A 22,776-nucleotide genomic window follows, 5' to 3' on the forward strand; every position below is an offset into this window, starting at 1 on the left:
CAACTCAGCTCATCACTGTTTAGAAAACAAAGCCCTGTGAAATGAGAGGCCCTTCTTATCAGCGCTCCGAGGCCTGGGGCAACATTTGCATGACAATCCGCCGGGCCGAGGCCTGTGAGCCGATGACGGACAGATGAGACGAGAGGAGTGGGATAGGTGGGTGGCTGCTGTTGTTGGGGGAGGAGAAGAGGATAAGAGAGGCAAGAAGGGGGATAGTTGAGTTACCAGTAGCCACTGTTCGTTTCCTGCTAAGTATCAGTTTACTCTCTAATCCCTTCTGTCAATGCTCTCTGTGCACAAGTGGCCCAGCTGCACTGACCAGGCCTAATCCCCTGGTCACATACACGCAGACACAGAGATACTATTCAATGACTACAAACTCCACACACAGGAGGATAATAATCACTGCCTACAAACTATCAAATACACACAACAATCCGCCCCTACATTGCACTAAAGTGCTTCAGCGTGAGTGGGATGTGCAGTACATCATTCTCCACAACCTCATTAGATTAGAAATCTAACTGCACACGACAGAAATAGCTGTTTAGCTGAAGGTGACTTCAACTAGGTCAATTACTTTAAATTCAGGTCAATTCAACTGGGCCAATTGACGTCCCTTAAGATTAACCAGATACATTAGGAGAAAAAAAGATTGAATAGGAAGAGATTATAAAGAAACACACTGTGGTGCATGTGCCTGTTGTTCACTCAACTGGAAAAGGGAGTGTTTCTAATGTATGTGAGCAAAGGCCGTGACTATGCTGTTCATGTTTTTTGTTGCAACACACTCCTTTTAGCTGGGCAGCATATGACATTCTGGCAGAGTAACAAGTATTCTTTCACAATAGGCAGATTTGTCTACGTGACTTGTTGGTGTGATTGAATCTTCAGCGGGACACTGTTCAAGATGTCTAGTCTTGGCGTGTGAGAGCGAATGCACAGGCTGTGTGAGGACAGTGTACTTACAGTACAGTACATGAGGGACACATTTCTGTGTTTGTGTCTATTTGATTTGCAAATGCCGGACTGTTCATAACAGTGCACTAGTGAGCTCGGCTGTTCCAAAAAAAATGTGTGTGTGTCTGGCTTATTGTGTGTGCCTGTTTTTTGTGTTAAACTGCAAGCACAGGCATGTGGGGCATTTGTCTCCACCTCTACCTTCATTAAACAGCCTGTAAAGCTTGCGTGTTCTTGTCGAATGCACTGAACAGTAACCGAGTGTGAGACTTGGAGGCAGTGTGTGAGAGAGGGTCACACGGTAGGGCTCACTATGAAAAGAGGGCTAGGCAGCAGTGGCAGAAGGGGAGCAGATTGAGAGAGGATGGTGAACAGTGGGTTGGATGACTTGCTGGCACACTAGGTGGGGCCTTTGAGGGTGCCCTTGGCAGTCTACCCCCTGGCAGAGACTACAGCACCGCAGGGCGCTCACTGAGTGACCAGCAACACACCAAAAGGTTTCTATGAAGAGCTGTGCTTCATGAAAGAGGAAAAGAAACTACCACACCCGTGTCTCTAGCGCCAGCCTGTTTTGCTCTAATTTTCTGTTTCTCTGCCCACGTCTTCCTGCCATCCTTCTGAGGCTTCTGCTACAAGGTCCCTCACAACAGGCATGTTTCCTTCCTCTTGTCAGTACCAGTCTTTCCGGAGGATCTCCGTCACTGCTCTTGTAGCCACTTCTGTGTCCCTCACTGCTACACCTTCTTACAATTGCTTTCATTTCCCACAGGTCGTATAATACTGCTGCACTGTTCAAGCTCTGTTGCAATCAGCTGAGTCACCTGCAAGCTTTTAGGTGGGAGGACTTGTAAGTCTCTCTTGCTGAGTAACACAAGCACTCACAATGTAACCTGCCAACTGAGAAAGAAATGGTTTATATGGTGAGGAAGTTGAAAGCTGGGAGGAGGGAGGGAGGAATGTGTGTGTGTTGACAAGGAGGGGGATGCTTTCATTAAAAGGTGCTGAGCAGTAGCAACGCCCTTTCAACAGCTGTCAGAAAGCTCATTACCTGGGCTCCTACAGACACACACAGGCAAATTCACTCTCATGCCTGTAAAGAGGCCTTGCTAAGCTGTGTTTTAAAACAAGGTCTATGATCAAATTAGCTTTAGAGCAGGAGATGGCATAGGTTTAAGCGGTGAAAACACACCTAACTGGCCAGGAGTAGTGAGAAACCCAAACACACCCCTCCAGGAATTTAGACCATTTTATAAGAACCAGCGGAAAGTCATGAAACACAAAGTGAGAGAGACAGACTCATGTGTGAACAGACATGATGCACACATATGATCTGAGACCAGACAGATATGTGTAGTTTTTGGCTTTTTTTTCATAGCTGCCATTAGTTCTAATGACAAAACTCTTGACATTTCAAAGCACACAAGTATGGCTTGCGCGCACACACGCACGCACGCACGCACGCACGCACGCACACACACGCACAGACACACACACACACACACACACACACCTTTAACTATAGGTCCCCCGAAAAAGCATACAAGCAGAGCAGGAAAGACTGCAGGTGGGATAAGCCTGTATCCTCGGGGCACATTTTAAAAAGTGGAATTACCCTTGCAGTCTGGTGGTGCTCTCAAAACACCCTTTCTTCTTTACAGCACCTCATAAAGGGCCTTTTGATATTTTCTTGATGGAGTCGGCCAAGCCAACATTTGGCAGCAAGCACCACCCTTTTCCTGCACCACACAACCCTGTCAAGAAACACACAAGTTGGCTTCAAACGGACAAACTTGCCCACCAACCTGCTTGTCCCCAGTGAACCTATGCAAAAAAAAGTTTACTTCACATGTCCTTCAACTAAACCTGAGGAAGGAGATATTAAAAAGAGAGGGAAAATTAAAGGAAACAAACTTTATAGGATTTTAGTCAGTGGGCTTTTATAGCTAGTGCAGGAAAAAAGCAGACAGTCAAGTGCAGATCTGTGGAAAAAATGTGCCCCCTCATCCCTGTGGTGAGCTCCAGCTGACTCTTCATCTGCCCACCAGAGGACAGAGAGGAACACAGCTCTCCTCCGGTGACTGCAGAGTGAACCCAAACCTGGCAATGCTGCCTGGCCCAGGCCTGGGCCATTGATCATGTCAAGAAGACAGTACAACTCACGGGCAGGCGAGGAAGCAGACAGAGAGCGAAGACAGGCAGAGGTGAGGAGAGAAGAGAGGAGAGAAGAGTCATTGAGGCAAACCCTGAGTCCTTTGATCCTCAGGTTGCCCCTCATCCTCCAAGACTTCCTCTCACCATCTGTAGCCCTGGCTCTCACCTGTCTGTCTCTGGCAAGGCCACTAGTGCTCGTTCAATTGCTATTGCTTCCTCCCCACAACAATAGAAACTTACAAAAGTAGAAGTAGCCCAGCCCTGGCTGCAGCCTGGCTCTGTCAGAGGAAGTGAGGGGACAGGAGGATAATGTAAACAACAACAGTAGTATTCACTCCAGCTCATTGGGGAAGCACCACAGACCAAAGCGGGGAAACGCAAACCTCTTATTAGAAGGAACAAGCACATGTAGTAGTAGCACACAGTTCATTCCCACTGAACACGTAAATGTCTGTGCCCAAGCGTCTGCACACACTACACTAAGCATTTCCTCTTACTTTTTTTCCTAGGCCTAGCCATCTATCTAAACCCTCTACCTAGCTATTTGCATGGAGATACAGTTGTCCTCCTTTTTTCACTTGGAAGGACTTTAAAGTGTTAATATTTTGCTTTTTGTCTTTCCTTTATTTTGTTGTATATCTTTTTGTGCACATTATAGGTTTACAAAGTGACAACACCCAACAGAAAACACTTTTCACAAACTACTCCAAATAGCTCTATTATAGTCCAGCTTTCAATTCTGTGACAAACATATGTCACTTTGTAACACACGTTATACCTGCTAGCGTGGCACGCTCTCATACTTTTCAACTTCCTAGGTAACAAACAGTGCTTACCTAGTTAATGCGTATGTGCAACTCCCAACAAAGATTGAACAAAAGTAAGACGTCGCACTCGGTAGGTAAAACAGAAAGCTCAACACATAGGGGTAAAAGAGGAGCTGCAGCAATGTGCAGTACAACAAAAGTATCTTGTTTTTTGAAAATTAAATCATGCAAACCTATTCTGGTACAACCTTTAAATACAATTATAAACATGAGAATGAGCATAATATGGGCACTTTAAGGCGGCACTACAAGAGACAAATGCAAAGACAAAGACTGAGAGTACGATCAACAGTAAGAAAGAAGCCAGAAAATGACTGTGGCTTCCTGATGTCTGAGTGATTAGCATTGCATAAGTATGTGGTGAACACTTGGACAAAGTCCCCTTAAACTGGCACAAACAGTCATACCAGAAGGCACTCTGAGAAACTTCTGCTTTGAGTGTTTTAGTGGAGCAATGATGCATATCAGTTTTTCACTTTTGCTTGGCAACCAACCGCTAACAAGTTGCCCAACTCTGTGTCTGGGCGGAGGCTGTCAGAGCAGTGACAAAAAAATTCAGATTGGGGCCCAACAGTGATTCATTTCCTTTGAAGTATGCCTTTTGATGTGTTGGAAGTTCCCTGTAAGATTAACATGGGGCAATAACATCACATTTTGACATTTGACTATTACCATTCAGAGAACACGTCACTGAGAAAGTAAGCAATGCCCATTCAGTAAGTTCCAATAACAGAAGTGCACCTTGAACTCATTCAACATTCCTGAACAAGGCATATATCATCTCGAGCAACCCCTAACTCCTTTGCTGGATTGCTTCCTGTCTAACTGGCTGTCTGTCTGTCTGGCTGGCTGGTTTACTCTCAGTGTTTTCTGGTAAATGTGAGGTGCTCAAACAATGGAAAAGGAGCTGATAAATCCAGGAATACTGACAGGATGACTACAGCCAGCTCTCAAATGATCACCGGTCATGCTACAGTGTAGACATGGACGTATAGTTTGTAGCCCCTGAAGAGCTTGTGATTGTTTTTCTTTTTGTCTATGCATGCCGGCTCTTGACTGTGTGCCATGTTTGTAAGTGATAATGCACTTCTTGTGTCAGATTCAGAGCAACACATTTACTACAGGGCTCCACTGAACAGTGAGGGGGTTTACGCGCACTTCAGTTATCTGGCAAACAACACATGAACATGACAAAGAGCCGGCACTGGGAAAATAGCACTGTAAATGCAATGCAGTGGGATTAAAGGAAGGGTCATTACTATGACTATGCATCCTTGTACACAAAATAAATACATCCAAAATCTGTTTCCACAGCTGTAGAGTAGACTACTTGTAAAATTTGGACACATGCGCACAGTAAAAGAAAAGAGGAGTTTGAGAGTCTTCAAAAATATGACAGTAGGTTGGAGAGAAATCTGATAATTGACCAGCTGTATGTAAAGTTTTCATGATGTGAACACACACTCCTGTTTCCTGTCTTAACCTGATTTCTCCCAATGCCCTGGTTTCTTGTGTGCGTGTAAACATAGTCAGTGAGCAAACATAGAAGCACACTGTGTGTGTGTGTGTGTGTGTGTGTTCTCCACGGAAATTTATGTTTACTCAGGAAAATGTTTCTCTCACACACACACACACACACACACACACACACACACTCACACACACACACACACACACACACACACACACACACACACACACACACACGTTCCCCCTCATTGATCACAGGCAAAATATACACAAATACATGTGAACTAATGTTACCACCATTGACCAGAAAAGTGGTCAAGGTAGGTGCCCATATGGGCATTGGCAGAACATTACTAATATCCAAGTTAAAGCGCCGCCAGCGGGCCTCCCTCCCTTGGCTAACTTCTCTTCCATCACTCTCCATCCGTGAGCCCAGATAATAGCTTTACTACACCAGGCGCCCACCACTCCCTGCCAAACACTGTCTGCTGCGTAAACACAGCCCATTCACACATACACAGAGGGAGGACAGTCAGGCTCGTCTGGGTTTTTAGTCCCGGCTTGGCTGTCCAAGCCCTCCGCTTCTCATAACAGTGAGCCCCTAGCAACACTCGAGCCAAGTCGTCAGTCAATAACATGGTGGTAACAGAACTGCTATCTTCCTTCTCCGCTCACACATGGCTCCAAGATAGCTGACATACACACACTCCTATATATACACTATACACAAAAACACATGCGCAACAGTACATTGCGTGCTCACCGGTTAAATAAACTCTCACAGGAGCATGCTTGTTGTGTACAACATGCACACACAAACGCCAAGGTGCACACACATACACACATTGCCTGTCAATTGCCCACGCCTTTGTACAAGGGAAAATGTGCCTGGCAGGCAAAGAGCTGTTGTCAGTAAACTGCTACAATAACAGCAGCCAGACATTGGTGTTAGGGTGGGCAGCCTTAATACCTCAGTGACCAGCAAACTATTGTGAAAGAAATTTCAAAAGTCACATTTTATACTCTGCTGACACAAAGGGGCAAACTGTTGGCCCAGTTGTTTCATAACAGCCTGAGCAGCATTCCTCATAATGTTTAAGCGCAAGTGTTAGCACTCTTGTGAAAAATGTAACAAAGATGGACAGGAAGTCATGTAGATTCAGCTTCCACACGGTGGTTTTGTTAACAGTAGTTTGACTGACGCTGCTGAGGCTATAAACTGCTATTAGGGCAGAGCTGGATTCCAACACAGGTCTGTGGAATCCAGCCTGGCACATTGTCTGTCTCTGGATTTGACACAGCAGTATGTGTGACCAAAGTCAGCCAAACAGGCCCGTAAACAGTACATCCATTAACATATAAGAATTCACATACAGACGCCAAACACGCAAACACAGGTTGACATGCTCATATATATGCAAAATCACACATGAAAATGCAGGTTGTGGAAAGAACTTTAAGCAACTGCAGGGATTGAAACTGTTTATTTATAGGCACTGCCTATTAATGGGCTCAGCTAATACTGCAGAGCTGAGACAGATCTGTTAGCAAGGTGGTGTGATATTGCAACACAAGTAGTCCTTATACTAATAATGGATTCATGCTATGAACATCTTTTCCGTGTTGTAATGCAACTTGACACAGAAAATATATTAACTATTATGGAGTTAGCATGAACTTGCCTTCTTGCTAAATGAAACTTTATCTAATATTATAGTTTCAGATTAAATTAATTGTCATTGCAGAGTGCTAGTGTGAATACAACAAAAAGAGCTGCCTGAGCTTCTACAAAATAAAGTATTATCAAGACATACATATAGTACACACAAGCACACATAACTGCATACATGTATCAGCCCATGCATATACACACACACGTACAAACAAACACCTACACTTACAGTATACAACCATAGTAATTGACCTTTCCCTAGAGAGCAGCTTAGCAAAGTAGGGGCCCTCCATCCACTCCACTCTAAAATATGGTTCTTTTTCGATTACAGCTTGGAGTTAAAAAACAGAAAAGATTAATCTCATGCTTTTGTGTTTTGTACATTTCACTTAAAACTGATTTTCTACTGTAAACAGCTGATTTAGTTGCGTTGGCGTAATTGTTTTCAGACACAAGTGAAGGTCTTTCCTGATGTCATATCAATTACAACTGAGTGACCTTGGACCAGCTGACTACTTAAGCCTTTTAACTTCAGCCATTCATTTGACATTATCTTGAAAGGATCAACAAGGTTTATGTATATATAACAGAACTGACAAGTCCTCATTAAAACTGCAACCATTGTACTATAAGTCTCCTTTATTCTCTCACACACACACACACACACACACACACACACACACACACACACACACACACACACACACACACACACACACACACACACACACACACTATTCTGAGTTCTGCCCCCTCAGGCATTCTAATCTTTTAATTGAATCTTTTGTAATTATAATGAAATAACTGCGGACTTCCATCAGGAAGAAAATGATCGGGGGCCAGAATGTGCCAACGGTCACAGGAAGCTCTTATTTCTCTGCCATTGCAGCCTAGATATTCCCCCATTTCAATTAGCTCCTCAATTCACATTTGAACAGCATATTAAGGGAAACAAAGAGGTGTGTGTGCCTGTGTGTGATCACACACATGGTGATGGATCATTTTAGCAATCTGTTACTGTCATTTTACTCTCTTGTTTTTATCACTTGCAAGCATCACAATTAATATTCAAACAGTGTTCTAAAAGATCTAGCTACGAGTGTGATTTAGTGAAAAAAAAACACACTTCCCCTTCTTCTGACCCTGGAGAACTGCTAAGCATAATTGCCTCATTCTTCTAAGCAAATTATCATTGACAGAGAAGGGATCAGTCTGCATAGGCTCTCTGAAATGGCTTCCCTGGCAGTTGACTAATTCAGTTCTCATTGACGTATGACTAAATCAGTGTCCATTATCCTTACTCGCAGGGCAGCTCAGATGTAGTACCAGCTTCGTGGTATAAGGCACTTAAGCACTTTACACAAGCCAAGCTGGTTGAAAGGGTCTCCTTTTCAGCAAGCTGACAAGGCCGCCACACATGGTGTAGATCTGACATTGGCCAGGCCGTAGCCTCTCACTAACCTCTGACATTGAGGTCTCCCACTGGTGAACAAAAACAGGAAAACTGACCACACACTTTTAAAGTCCTCTGACTGTCCCGGGCTAACAACAGTGACACTTATCACCCCAGGAGATTTACTGCAGAGACAATAGGATATGTCATTTTGTGTAAGATTTAGGAGGACAAACATTTTAAACTGCATTTCCCACAGATTATCAAAGAAATACTGACCATTTTAAGATACATTTGTTTTCCTGAAATTCACCTCAAAGCGCATATTTTCCCACAATTATTGTTATTTTTACAAGTCAAAACACAGTTTGACCAAAGTAATTAATTGTTGAGTATCATGCAATGGCCAGGTAACTCTTTACAAACCCGGTGGTTATTTTGGTGTGCAGAGAGCATGCTTATGAGCGTGACATTAGGAGCCAGACAGGTCCCTCTGTTGTGCAGCTGGACTGGCTTAATGAGATATCAGACTTAAACATCAATTCATCAACCTCATTGATGAGGACAATGAGGGGCAACTGCTTCAGCAAAGAGAGGCATTATGGCTCTTCATGTGGGGATAGGGCTGCCTTGTTTACAAAGGTTATTGGGCACAGAGGGCTTGAAACAGTACACCACACCAGCTTCCACTTTGCTCTGCTAGACTCAGCTCCCTTAGCCTCAGGGCAGCTTCTCAGGAGTTTTTTTTGTTATCTCTTTGATTTTTCTGTAACAAAGACTCAAAAGAAAAATGTACTTCTGGAATCTGGAGGCCTAATTTTCAAATGTATGCATGTGTGTGAATAGGTTAACAGGAGAGGCCATAGAAGTCTGATTGATTAAATAAACAAATCTCATCTTGTCATCATCAGGGCTGCTCTAGCTAAGCAGAGCAGGCTGGGCTGGCTGGTGTGCCCCCCCCCCGCCCCGCCTCGGCCTCCACTGACAAGGCATCTGTCTTCATTAAAGCTCAGCCAGTGTGCATGACAGCCACTGAAACGCCGGTGTCTTCATGATTAATGAAGACAGATGACTCCCCCCCCTGAGAGGCAGTTAAAAGGAACAAAAAGTAGGAGGATGAACAAACAGAATAATACCAAAAATAAGCAGAAACAATTTCAAAAATCTTTACAAAAACAAGAAAACAGGTTAGTTGTTTATCCCACCGCTCTATCTATTCTTGTATTTGTCATTGTTTTTACACTGTTATATCTGGCTTGGATCCCTCCACACTTCTCCCACCATGCCATGCATACACACCCCCACTCCTTTTCCACTCTCACACGCTCTCTCACAGCAGTAGGGGCCCCCTGGAAGTGTATGGAAATGGACCCCAGTTTTGTCTGTCCAGAGACAGGCCTGTTGTTTGAGTCAGAGCCTTGTCTAAAGTCAGAGGTGGAAGACGGGTGAGGAAAAATGAGTCTGATAGAGGAAAAGAGAGAAAAGAAAATTTGCCAGAATATCCATCAGCTTTTTTTTAGACTGTGTATGCATTCTATATTTCTAATGTATTAATGTATCCATTAAATAATTCATCTACTTATTAATTCATAGCTCCAGAGGATTATCATTATCCATCTTGTATCCAGAAACATAAGCAAACCTCTGACTTATGAGGACTGCATCAGGCAAAACATCTGTAATAATACACAAGCTATACTTGTCATTAACCTTTTATGATTAATACATCAAAACCAAACTTATAGAGTCAAACCCACATGTAGACAGATGGATTAACTAAACCTGTTTTTGTGTCCAAAGCATTAGTGTTTCCCTGTACTTGTCACACACACCTCTTTTTCTCTTTCTTTCAACTGTTCATACTCATAGTATTTTTTTTTTGTATACAGCACCTGGCAAGGTCAAACCTCAGGTGGCAACACACAAAAAACTCACTGAAACTTGACTCCATAGGCTCAAACACACAAGTCAAACATCAACACACACACACAGACACAGACACACAAAAACACACACACACACACATCATATCATAGAGTGTTTTTCAAATGGCTGAGCAGCTTAAACTGGCTGTGGGCTGTGAGGGGGAGAGGAGAGGAGAGGAGAGGAGAGGAGAGGAGAGGAGAGGAGAGGAGAGGAGAGGAGAGGAGAGGAGAGGAGAGGAGAGGAGAGGAGAGGAGAAGAGACTGTCCCAGTCTTTTCCTGTGCCCCTGATAGCAGCCCCCTTGGTTGAGCCCTGAGGGGTAAGCATGCGAGGAATAAGAGACAGAGAGAGAAAGAGAGAGAGAGAGAGAGAAAGAGAGAGAGAGCAAGAAAGAGAAATAGCCATGGTTGTGTCATACAAGAAATGCCACTTACACTGAACACTGGCACTGCCTGTCCAAGCGAAGGGGTCCAGCCCCGCAAAGAAGGGGCTCGCCTTCCGCAGCATGCATGCACCGCGGCTGGTGACATCATAGAGCTGACGGGGGCCCATACCCAGAGCCTCCATACAGTCAAACATGGCACCCCACCCCCCCAGCCCTCAGCAACAATCACTACAAGCCCTCAGTCTTGACTGTGTCCTGCCCTGCGTCCACTGCTCACGTCACCCAACGGAGCAGTGACAACAACAAACAGCAGCACTATCTAGCTGGATCTTCTACCTTCCTTTCCCTGCCTGCAGAATCCCTTGCTGTCACTCTCTCTGCTGCCCTTTCCTGCCAATGCTGGATTTCCCCTCTTTCCCTCTCAGCTGGAATGCAGATCTGGTTCCTGCCTGGCTGAGCTGAGCTGAGCTGAGCGTGACTGACTCTTCACTCTCCCCCTGCCCTTGGCTGAGCTGCTCTCTGTCTGCTGTAACAGACCTAAATAACAGCCTCTCACAGCTCTCGCTGAGCCCCGGACACGGTGGAGCGAACCAACTGCCTCGGCATGACGCTCTGAGAGGGGGTGGAGAGAGAGAGAGAATGCAATAGAGGAAGGGCTAGAGAGAGGGACCCAGGAGGAGGGGGAAGAAGGGAGGGAGAGGGGGCCGGCAAACAGAGCCTGCACTGGAGGAAGAAGTGATCTGGTTAAAGGATAAAACTCTATTCCTATTCTACTTTTGCGTTTTGTCCATGCTACTTTTGTGTTTTATATTTCAGCCAAGAGAGCAAACAAAAAGAACCCCTCCCCTTGTGTCCCATTCAGATCTGGTCCCTGTCTCTGTCTCTGTCTGTCTTTCCATTGCACCTCCCCCAATTCCACTGCAGTAAATATGAGCCCACCTCCCCTACCTTCTCTGAGCCCCCGTCTCTAATCATAACCATATTAAAGTCCAGCCACTGGCTGGGTGAGTATGTGTGGGTGAGAAAGAGAGCAAGAGAGAGAGAAAACATTTGAAAGAACATTGTGCTGTGGTTGAACCCAGAAACCAGATGCCAGGGTAAATCCCTCCCTCTTCTCTATGTGTTTGAGGGAACAGAGGATGGGCAGTTCTTTCTGTCTCTCCCTCTGGAAGTGCTTTAACAGTGATGAATGAGGGCTGCCTTGCTCAATCCCTGCAGAGCATTTACACAGACAAATACCCCCAGTATACAAACACACCATGTGCTGGACACACTTCTCACAGGTTCTCTTGACCTTGTTTGTGATTTATCTCTGAGCAACTATTGCAAAGAAATACAGAGAGACGCAAGGATGCAGAAGTGATCAGTTTGCAAGAGTAATGAATTTCAATGTGCCACCTGAATGTATAATTGAGCCTTCCACATTCAGTATTCTTTATCACAGACTGTTCTGTGTATTGCTGAAATAATTCAATTTAAAACATAGCACTGCCCTCACAGTGACGGTAAATCAAAGGAATTCAATAGGCGGTCCGCGGTCAATAAAGAAGCCTGTCACTGGTCCTAACTGTTGCTCAGCAGACGGATAGACCCTAGCTGAGCTAAAGCAAACAACTTGATACAATGGGAGATATATGATAATAGAATGGCTTTCGTCTGTGTGCCCTGCACATTCATCTCCCCCCTGTCAGACTAGTACAAGTGGTACAGCCCAGCAGGCAAAAAAGACAACATTTCCTGTCAATCTGTGCTGCTGGCTACGCTCTCCATAAACACACAGTGCCCTACCTCCTCCCCTCCCTCCGTCCTCGTCTGTCTCACACTTCACTCTTTTTCCTGTCTCATGAAAGAAACCAGGGCTTGACATTTTGGGCTATTTTCAATGATTTTCATTAAATTGTTTATTGACATAAAAGCTTTTACTTCAGTTGAGATCTCTTGTTTATTTTGTTAAGCTTGCACACTCAAGCAGTCATACACTCATGCCGTCTGTTACTCATGTGTGCCTGTGTGTATACACACAGGCACACATTTAACAGCTCTTGTGTTGCATCAAAACGTTAACATCAGTAGTTTTTATGTGTTTCTTCAAACAGCTGTTGGGTCATAAAGAGGAAGCTTTATGACAGCAAGAATAGAACAGTAAGGCCAGATAACAAACTGTTATCTATCAAAGATGCTCCTGCTAACAGTTTGTTGTCAAAAACGACTCTTCCTTTCCTCCCATTTACACAGTAATTCCAAAAAGTCCTGATCTGGATGCATTTCAGAGTAAATCCCTACTGTCACGAGTAACATTTTTATAACCGACAAGCATTCTTCTCACACTCGTCTTTCCTCCGTTTCCTGTTTTTTGTGTTGTTGATTTTTTTGCTGCTTGTTTCAAACTGCATCCTGGAAACTAAAAACTGGCTTATCCCCAGGAGTGCAAATATTCTTTGTAACATCAGTGTTGCGTGCCAGGGCTGCTCTCTGGACCAGCGAGCCACAACACAATCGATTTATAATATGTAATATTTTTTGGGAGATTTATGGACCTTAACCGATTCTCTTCTGGTTTTGACATTTCTTTTTTACTGTGTTTGAGACTATAATTCAGGCCACTAACCCCAGGTTCTTCACTTATTGGCATCCAGCACTGTGAGCTGAGAGTCTTCCAGCGCTTCAGAGGGTTTGCGGAGTGAGTTTAGACATCTAATCTACACATACTCCATACTGTTGCTGACCCAGGCCGGTCCCTGCCTCCCCTTCCTCCTCTCCCTCCTCCCCTTCCTTCCCTAGCCAGAGAGGTTGAACTCTAGAAGAAACCCCCACTGGGCCACTAACTTTCCCCCCCAAACTTATCCTGCCCTCCCTCCTTCTATTCTTCGCTCTCTGGCTCACAATTCTCTCCATCGCTTTCCTTTAATTCCCCCCCCCACCATCTTTTTCTGCAAATACTCTCCCCATTTCATCAAGTTTCCTATGGCCATTATTTTCCCTAACTGCATGAGTTGTTTTAGCTGAAAACGTTCTCTGCTTTTCTTTCTGGTTTTGGAAATATTCCATTTTCAGAGTCTGCCAACTCACTGGTGCTTTTTTGATTGCTGCTTTCAATCAGGTTTAATTGCACTGATTAGACCAGACGTCTACACGTATTTAAAATTGTGAAATGTTTCTTTATGATATGATGTTTCATCTGTTTATCTATACAGTAGATGGGGTCAGTCAGTCAGCTGGTCTCAGACTGCTTATAGCTCCACGGGGGCCGGGGCCCAGGAAAATCAAGCTTTACTACTGTCTGACGTTCTGATGCCGATTACAGATAAGACGTATACAACACACTGTTGCCACTTCCTCTGTATACAGTCATTCAGTTTCCAGCCAAGCAGTCAACAACACAGTGGTGTGTGAGGCAATAAAGACTTGCTTTTAAATAGCAGTGCGCTAAATGCAGCATGGTGATTTTGAAAGGAATGTAGAGCTTTTCCATTGCTGATGTGAACATGTGTGTGGACGTGCTGAAACAGATTGACGGTGATGATACACTGAACACCAGTTCAGAGCGCCCTCCCACTGCAGCTAGATTCAGGTTACTCACTCACTCACACAGTCACACACTCACACACTCACACAGTCACACACACACGCACAAACAGTGCATAATACTAGCGTTCTTACTCTTCACATCCAACGTCTCCACCAGCCGTAGATTTTACACGTTTAGCTCTGACCAGACATGTAATCTTAACCACTTCTATATTTTACTCTCTTACAATGTATCTCTAGAAGAGACCTGATGTGTCACTGAGGAGGGATGTCAGGTAGGTGAGCCATAATTTATGAGAGAGCTCTTTTATTAGCGGCGGCCATGCTGGTCCCACCAAAGACCTAACGGAGCTAGTTTTCAGATCACTATCATTTTTGGCCATCTTTCAGCAAAGTCTTTTTCACTCTCTGTCTTTCTCTCTCTCTCTCTATCTGCACTGTCATGACATTTTGCTACCCGTGTTTTGTGGGGAAAAAATAAAGTTCTATCAGTTGTGTAACCAAAAATATGAAATCCCGCCATCTTGTTCTCAGCCTGCCCTGTGCACGTATGCCCTCCCAAGCCTTGTGAGGGCCCATCCCTCTTTTCTTGCCATTGCGCGCTCTTCATCTTGCACGTGCCCACAAAGGCACATCTAAAGACAGACCCCTCCCATTTTTGATAGTAGCCTCTTTATCTTCATCTGTCATCGTGTCAGATCTGTAATACACTCTGGGCCCTCTCCCTTACCAGCAACCATTGCTGACTTTCAACACACACAGGCATGCAGGCACAAGCTAGTGCGCACACACACAGACACACACACACACACACACACACACACACACACACACACAAAAGTTTCAGAAAGTTTCCAGCACTTAGGGCAAATTGGCTCCAACTTGCACAGAGGGATAACCGGAGGAAATCCAAGGTGAAGGCTAAGGAGAAGAAGAGAAAGAGGAGAAAGAAAAGCAAAGGAATTCAAGAGTGCATAAGCCGACATGGTTTAGGTGGATATTCATCGCAGGAGCAGATATTCCACTCAGTTACACAAAAACTCCTTCAGTGCGTGCTTTAAATTGACTGGAAAAACAAAGTGGGTCTTTTTGGCCAGTTCACCCCTAATCTGATAAATCATAGAAAGCATTGGTTGAAAAATATGAAAAAGAACGATGTGAGGGGAATCAATTTTCCAAAAAGTAGGGGAGCGCCTCAGAGAGCTGTCATCTTGAGGTTAGCGGTAGCCAATGGAAATGAAAGCAGGGATGTCAGATGATGCAGGGCTGTTTATTAAAGCAGAGGAGGCTCCAGTTTCACTGATAGATCAAGGATGTGGCCAAACAGCACTGCACACAAGTACAAACAAAAGATTGAGTTCTAGCATTGCCAATGTGCTGAGTAGATCATGGTCACAGGAGAAGAGATGCCAGCGAGCAGATGGGTCTATAATGGTACTTTTTTTCCAGATTAAGTTTTGACACTTGTAACGTTGAACAGCGGGGTCAAAACTAAACTATATAAAAATGCAAAACTGTTGCTGGATAGAGATCCATTTTTAGTTTAGCATATCCAGACTTGATTTTTTGTATAGTTTTTTTAAAGGCTCGGACAACATGATGATGCTAGAGTTGTTAAGAAAGAAATACAATATTGGCAGGTGATCATGCAAAATTAGAGATGAGGAAGGATTTTGTTCATATGTTTCAAAAAACACCTCATGCATCATTACAGATCCCTTTCATTGATCTAATTTAATCTTTACAATGATTATAATACATATGCAACAACCAGATATGAGTCTCTCATTCCTGAATTTTTTTTCTGTATTTCTTTGAAATCCTCGTTAATAATGTTCCCCCCCCAGGTTCAGGCCATTTTTCTGCGCCTTCAATAAATCTAACCGAGATTAGTAAATCACACAGAGATTGACAAAGGTCGGCTTTGCCCTCAAGAGCCAACAGAAAATCCAAACAGAAAAAAAACTCTCAGGTGTCTCAGAGGGCCTTTCACAAGTTTTAAAGAGAGGTGACATCACAGTTTGTAAAGAGCAAAGACTTTGAGGGGGAAAAAAATTTGTGATTGGAGTCTTTCTGTGTCTGTAGGGAAATAATGGGTAGCAGGGCTAAGCTCATCATTTTCATATCCATTCATAGCTTACTTTCTCTTTTGTTTCCCTCCCTCCCTTCACTCAAACATGCAGTATCCACACATAAGCGCACACGTTATGCAAAATTCAAACCTCCACAGTCAGGCACGTTCCCAACTACAGTACCTCCATCAAGGCCGTGCTGAAACCCAGCACTTCAACATTTAAGAAAATAAACATGCTGTTTGTGCTCTGTTTCGCACCCAGCTGGTAGGGCTTCACTCTGCTAGTTGTCAACATCCTTCTCTGCTGTCCCTCTCCTCCATTTAAAGGTTTGCTTTAACATTCCTTTTTGTACCACATTTCCCACCAAAATGGCTCATTTACGCAACTCCCCAAGCTGCTTGAGCTAACATAACTTTCTTGTGTGTGTGAATGTGCGTGTGTGCACACAAATGCACACACATATGCTTAGCAGCCAGTATACTAATGTTTGTGCATGTATGTGTCTGTGTGTGTGTGTGTGTCATATAAATCCATGCCCAACACACACTTTACATAAATAGCTTTTCACCTTGTCTCCATCAGAGGCACAACTGACCAGACTCAGGCAGCTTTTACACAAGTTTCAACACGCTACTAAAACAATTTTAATTTCATCCCACTGTAATGCAGCTAAAAACATTCACAGCTGAACATCTCATCTGATTTCTGTTTGCCTTACTCAGCAAAAAGCTCAAAATGACGGTCAGAGTAGAAAGTCCGAGCCCAGCAAAGGACTGCAGATTTTGGTCCCAGCCATGTGGGCTGAAGGAGATGACCTACTAGCTTTTCAAAACATCCATGTGGCTGGCTTTAAGGCCAGGGCTCCGGCCCTGATTGGTGAAAGCTTATAAAGGTGTTTCAGGGCTCAGTGGTGATGTTATCACATAGTAAGTGGCCTTAATGGGCTTCCAACTGTTTGTTTGAAGGGCTCCTATAATGACAGGGATCAACTGATAACAGCCTCTGCTACATACTGCACAGAGAGCCCTCAGAGCCTCTCATGGATGAACAAACGCCTTTGCACATTTGTAAAGATATGGGTGGTAAAGAGGGAGTCTTGCAGCACGCCCACATGGTCAGTGAACCTCATTCACACAAGACTTGAACGCCAAAGTGAAGCACTAAGGTTTTCTGGGTCTGCTTACTTCATGTATGCATTAGGAATAAAGAAACGCCTACTATCTCTACATGTGCAAACACAGCCATCCCTCCCCTGTTCTGTCTCTTCCCACCTCTGTGCCAACAGGTATTTCCAAAGACACTCTGGTGCCAAAGCACAGCGCCGCTGTGGGAGGTGCTCTGACCTGTCGGCACAGCATTCACACCCAACAAAGGTAGGTGTCACCCGGGATACCTTTCTAACAACAATTACGCATGGAGCTCTGGAGCCGGGCAAAAATGCAGTTCTATTTACTGCACACACAAACACACATACACCGAGAAATCTCCGCTGCTGTGCTGCTCCCTTTATGTGGAAGGTTTTTTTCTCACTCTGGTCTACTGGCTTGTTAAGCCAACTCCTGGAGAAGAAGTAGAAGGAGAAGAAAAATAGAGCCTGGGGAATGTCCAAACCAAGGCCTTTTGTGTTCCCCGCTAATTTTTAAGAGAGGGGGGAATGAGACTGCTGTCAGTAAACTGACTTGTAACATTGCTTGTCAAGGGAAACATCAAAAGGATGATTTAAAAGCTGATACTAACAGCTGATTATTTTCCATCAACAGGCTGAAACCTACACTGATATGCAAATGTATTTTTGAAAGAGCTTTAGTATAAATAACCTGTAGGTAGGTCTAGTGCTGAAACAATTAGTCGATTAAAAAAACAAGAACTTTAGGACATTGCTTGTGCTTTGAGATCTCGCATGTTTCACTATTTCATGACATAAAGTTAATAAATGCTCAAATAAACAGATTACAAGTCATTAGTCACAGCTCCTGATATACATGTTTTAAGATAAATGATTACTTACAAAAAGAAAGAAATAGTTTACTTAATTGCTGATTTGAGACTCCTAGAGAAAAATGTATAATGCTGATCCTAATGTTTACAGTAAATAATATTAGACAATACTAACATTGATTTGTTCAGCTTATAAAGAGGTAGAACTAAGCAAAATGTCAATGCACTCACATAAAGCTCAGTCAACACTAATTGTCACTATGATCCTAACTTGATCTTTGACCCGAACCTTGTTTAAACTCTGACACAGAAATTAAACTGAATAATTGCAGTCCTTAACCCTTGTGAACGATACTACTGCCAGCGTGGATGTGTCGGTACAAGCAGTCATGCATCAGAGACCCAGTGCATGTAGTTGCCTGCGCCTGTTTGTGCTTTGATACTTGTTTTTGTTTTAACTCATGCCAGTGTAAAAACCAAAAGAATCCATCTGTCAGTGCGGTGGGATTTCACTATGCATCAGGGGTATGTTTCTAGTTTTTAGATGAAAGAAGTGCTCTGTGTGTGAGAGACTGAGAGCGAGAAAGAGAGAGAGAGAGAAAGAGAGAGTGAGAGAGAGAGAGGGAGAGAGAGAGGGAACTGTCTCTGGTGGTGTGTTTGCATGTGTGTATCTGTGTTTTCCTAGCAGGGTGTGTTCTTAGATTCCACCACACTAGGACATTACCCCTAGGTGCTCTCGCTCCCTTTCTCGCTTGCTCTGGTTCGATGAAAATACCTTGAGGATTAGGTGGGCAGCAGCGGCGATGAGAAAGGGGGGAGGGAGGGGTGGGGGTGGGGGTGAGGTATTGATTGACAGCTGAAAGGCTGGAGAGGTGCTCAGGCATGCTGTGGTAGGGGAGAGAGGGGGACTGCACACACAGGCTGGGGGCTTTCAGGCTTTGCACTCAGCTGTTGCCACCCATACCCGTTATAGCCCTTCCACCACCTACCACCCACCAACACCTGCTGCCCATTTAGCACTGCACCCAGCTACGATTTCAAATAACTCCCGCTTACCTTTACCTCAAGCCCAAATCTTAACGAAAGTGGTCCTTCTGTACTCTCTCTCTTTCTTACCTTTCTCTCACGCTGACATTCTTTGCAGCGAAATTATGCAGCTGTGGCTTTATTCGAGGATAATCCTTGACCTGGAATCATGATGCTGATTATATAAAAAAAAATAGCCTTTAGAAACTAGCAAGTGTTTTGAACAACAATGTATGTCCACAGTGTGTGTGTAATCTAGCCAGTTTTTCCATGACAGAAAAACACTCTGGATTGCCAACAATCTCCTCTTTGTACTCTGTGCTACATGCATCATCCCATTTTACTGCTTCAACATACAACAGTGCCCCCTGTGCTCAGGATTGAAACTACTAGTCTGACACTGCTGGAGCGTGCTGCTTTAGCTCAACTTTCTTTCTCCGAAACGGTGATGCCACACAATGCTTATTCTGAATAAACAGTCAGATAAGTCTTTCAAATATTTGTTGATGCTCAGAGCACTCATCACCTCACACTGAAAGAATGTTGCTTTTTCTCTAATTGCAGACTTCTGGGTTGTCTGCTTCACAAAGGCTCTGTGAGAGCACAAACACACACACACACACACACACACACACACACACACACACACACACACACACACACACACAAGCCAGAGTTTGAGGTTACAACCACACCATGTATACGGAAACCACAGAAGCAGAGCAATCATTGTATTGATGAAAGTGGACTTTTTCTTCATGGTTTCTATGGGGATTTTTTATACCACTTGTTCTATATCACAAACAGACTTTTAAGGTTTTCCATTTCCACAAAATTACACATAATGAAGTGCAATTTAAATAGCCGTATTTTCCTCTTTCCAGTGCACGTTCAAATTGTATAATGAAGGTATGGACCATATATGTAGCTAAGAGTTGAAAGGGAAAATGATACGTGAGAGGGAGGAAAAGTCAAACGCACACAGTAATGAAAATGACTTACAGAGTGCGGCCATCTCTTTGGGCAGGTCAGCACCAAATCTTCCAAACAGGCTGCTGTTGGCCAGCAGGTCGAAAGGGGAGTGGCTTCTCATGGAGTTGAAGGCAAACGGGTAGACAGCAGGTGGGAAGCCGGTCATGTGACCCACCTGCTGTTCCCTGTTGGTAGCCATGGCAACGGAGCACACCCAGGGGTCCGCAGCAGGCCACTGGGTGAACGACAAGGCCGTCACAACACCTGGAAATCCCCGGTAAAGTTTAAATTGTTGTCCTTTTGAAGACTCTCAGGATGTGGGGAACGGATGAGTGATGATGAGGCCTCTGGTTTTAGTGACTTCACTTTAGAAGGGTCATCCAATTTAGCGTTCTGGAGAAAAGAAGACAGATACATTTGTTATTCATTTCTAATAAATTCCCCACATAACACATGATGATAAGTGTTTGTGATTTGTATGAACATGATGATACAATCAGTGGTTTGTGTTAAGATCCTCTCAAACACATGAAAGATTTCACAAACACAATTCACCTCACGTCAACTCTGAGACTGTGATCCATCTACGTTCTGGGACGGAGAGTAGTTTACCCACGGATCTAATGTAAGAAGGGTGTGCAAACTTTATACCAACAACAGGTATGAGAGAATGGGAAGAGAAGAGGAAGTAAGGATGGACGACGAGAACCAAAACAGATAAAGATGTGAGAGAAAAATACCGAGTGAGCTGTAAGAGAAAAGCCAGAAAAACTGGGACTGGGCGAGGGGAAAAGAAAATAAGAAAGAAGTTTGGAAAAAGTTATATGAAGGAAGAGTGGGTGGGAGGGAGGGATGGGAAAAGAGAGAGAGAAAGAGAGAGAGCTCTTGTTCTTGCAGTTTTGAAGAGCTTCCAGACTTCTACAGTGATTCCAGGCTATGCCATATGATTTAAATCAGCAGAACTCTACTATAAAGAGCTCCTCTGTTCCTGCTGCCAGCCTAGCACAGCAGCCTGCCTCTCTGCCATTTTCCCCCAAGGACCAGAGGCCAGACACGGGGTGCAGCATGAAGAGGGGGGGGGGGGGGGGGGGGGGGGGGGGGGGGGGGGGGGGGGGGGGGGGGGGGGGGGGGGGGGGGGGTGATGGGGGTAGAGAAAATGAGATCCACTGATTGCTAACTGCTGCTGTCACTTCCAACTATCTTCTCTTGAGGTCAGGCTCCCATCCCACAGAGTCATTTTGGCTCTAACGTCCTGCAACCCGCCCGTCACTTGGACTCCACACAGTAGGCCCAGACAAGTCAGGCTCAAGAGTGGACAAGGCTGCAGTTATGGCCCACTGTTGACTGTTAATACAAGAGAGGGTGAAAAAATCCCAGCAAAGCCTCCCATTTTTTTCATGTTTTCTTTTTGCCTTTTACTTCTCTAGCGTGATTTCATGAGTGGGTGGTGTGATCAGCTTGTTTTTGAAATGTGGCTTTGAAAAAAAGCAGAGCCAAGGAATTTGGAACTGCTGTGGCTTGGGAATCTGAGAGAAAAGACAGGGAAAAAATCTTGGTAATGAATTCGGTATAAACAAAGAAATTGGAGGTGGGGGGGGGAGATCTAAGGCTAAACCGGTGAACTGCTGAACTGCGCAAAAAAACACACAGAGGAACAGTGACAGGGTCTGGGCACTGGGGGGCACTAAGAGGTGGCGCCGTGCCCAGGAAAGAGGGAAAGCTTTCCAAGATGAACACATATGCACCACATAGTCTTAAACACATACACATGCAATCAAGCACTAAAAAAAAGAAAAACCTCTACACATGTGTGAGGGAATACACACACACACACACACACACACACACACACACACACACACACACACACACACACACACACTTCTCACCCTTTGCCTTTTCCAGGACTCTGGCTCCCTCCCTGCCTCTCTTTCTGGCTCTTTCTCTTTCAACAGAGCCAGTTAATTACACCCTACTGCTGCAGGCAGCTTCAAACCACCACTAATTTAGAGTTCCATTACAGTAAACTGTTCCACATGTGCATCCAGGGCCCAGGCAGGCTCGGGTGGCCACGTTTCAGGAAGAAGCAGCCGTCAATAGGCACCCACCCCCATCCTGCCAACACAGCCATTTTGCCATCTTTCTTTTTCTTTCCTTCTTTCGCTCTGTAAGTCTTTCTTTCACTTATTCAATCTATCCCTCATCTTAACTACTTTTGATTTTTTTTTCTCCCTTTTCTGGCCCACCCCACATCTCCTCCTCTGTAATCATGTCCTTATACTAAATCCTCTCTCCCCCATTTCCCCCACCCGCACCCACACTCCATCTCTCTACTGCTTATACAACTTGTACCATGACCCTGTGCAGCGGTTCCACTGTGTGGCTAACACACAAAAAACATCACTAAGGATTTCACAGTGGGCCTAATGGGAGAAGAGGTACAGACTGGAAAAAC

General features: G+C 44.4%; 1 protein-coding gene across 2 annotated transcripts in view; it reads right to left on the minus strand.

Annotated features, from left to right (window-relative positions):
• The window catches only part of rarga (retinoic acid receptor gamma a), a 35,983-nt gene that overhangs the window by 7,747 nt on the left and 5,460 nt on the right, over positions 1-22,776 (minus strand). Inside the window, exon 2 of one of the 2 annotated variants that reach the window (XM_034875629.1) lies at positions 20,352-20,714. In XM_034875629.1, the coding sequence (XP_034731520.1) occupies positions 20,352-20,520 (169 nt within the window). In that variant the 5' untranslated portion in view covers positions 20,521-20,714. Of the gene's footprint in view, positions 1-10,831; positions 11,396-20,351; positions 20,715-22,776 lie in introns of those variants that run through there. The other variant, XM_034875630.1, reaches the window with a different exon arrangement.

This window comes from Etheostoma cragini, chromosome 7 (assembly GCF_013103735.1).
Source record: "Etheostoma cragini isolate CJK2018 chromosome 7, CSU_Ecrag_1.0, whole genome shotgun sequence".
Taxonomy (NCBI): domain Eukaryota; kingdom Metazoa; phylum Chordata; class Actinopteri; order Perciformes; family Percidae; genus Etheostoma; species Etheostoma cragini.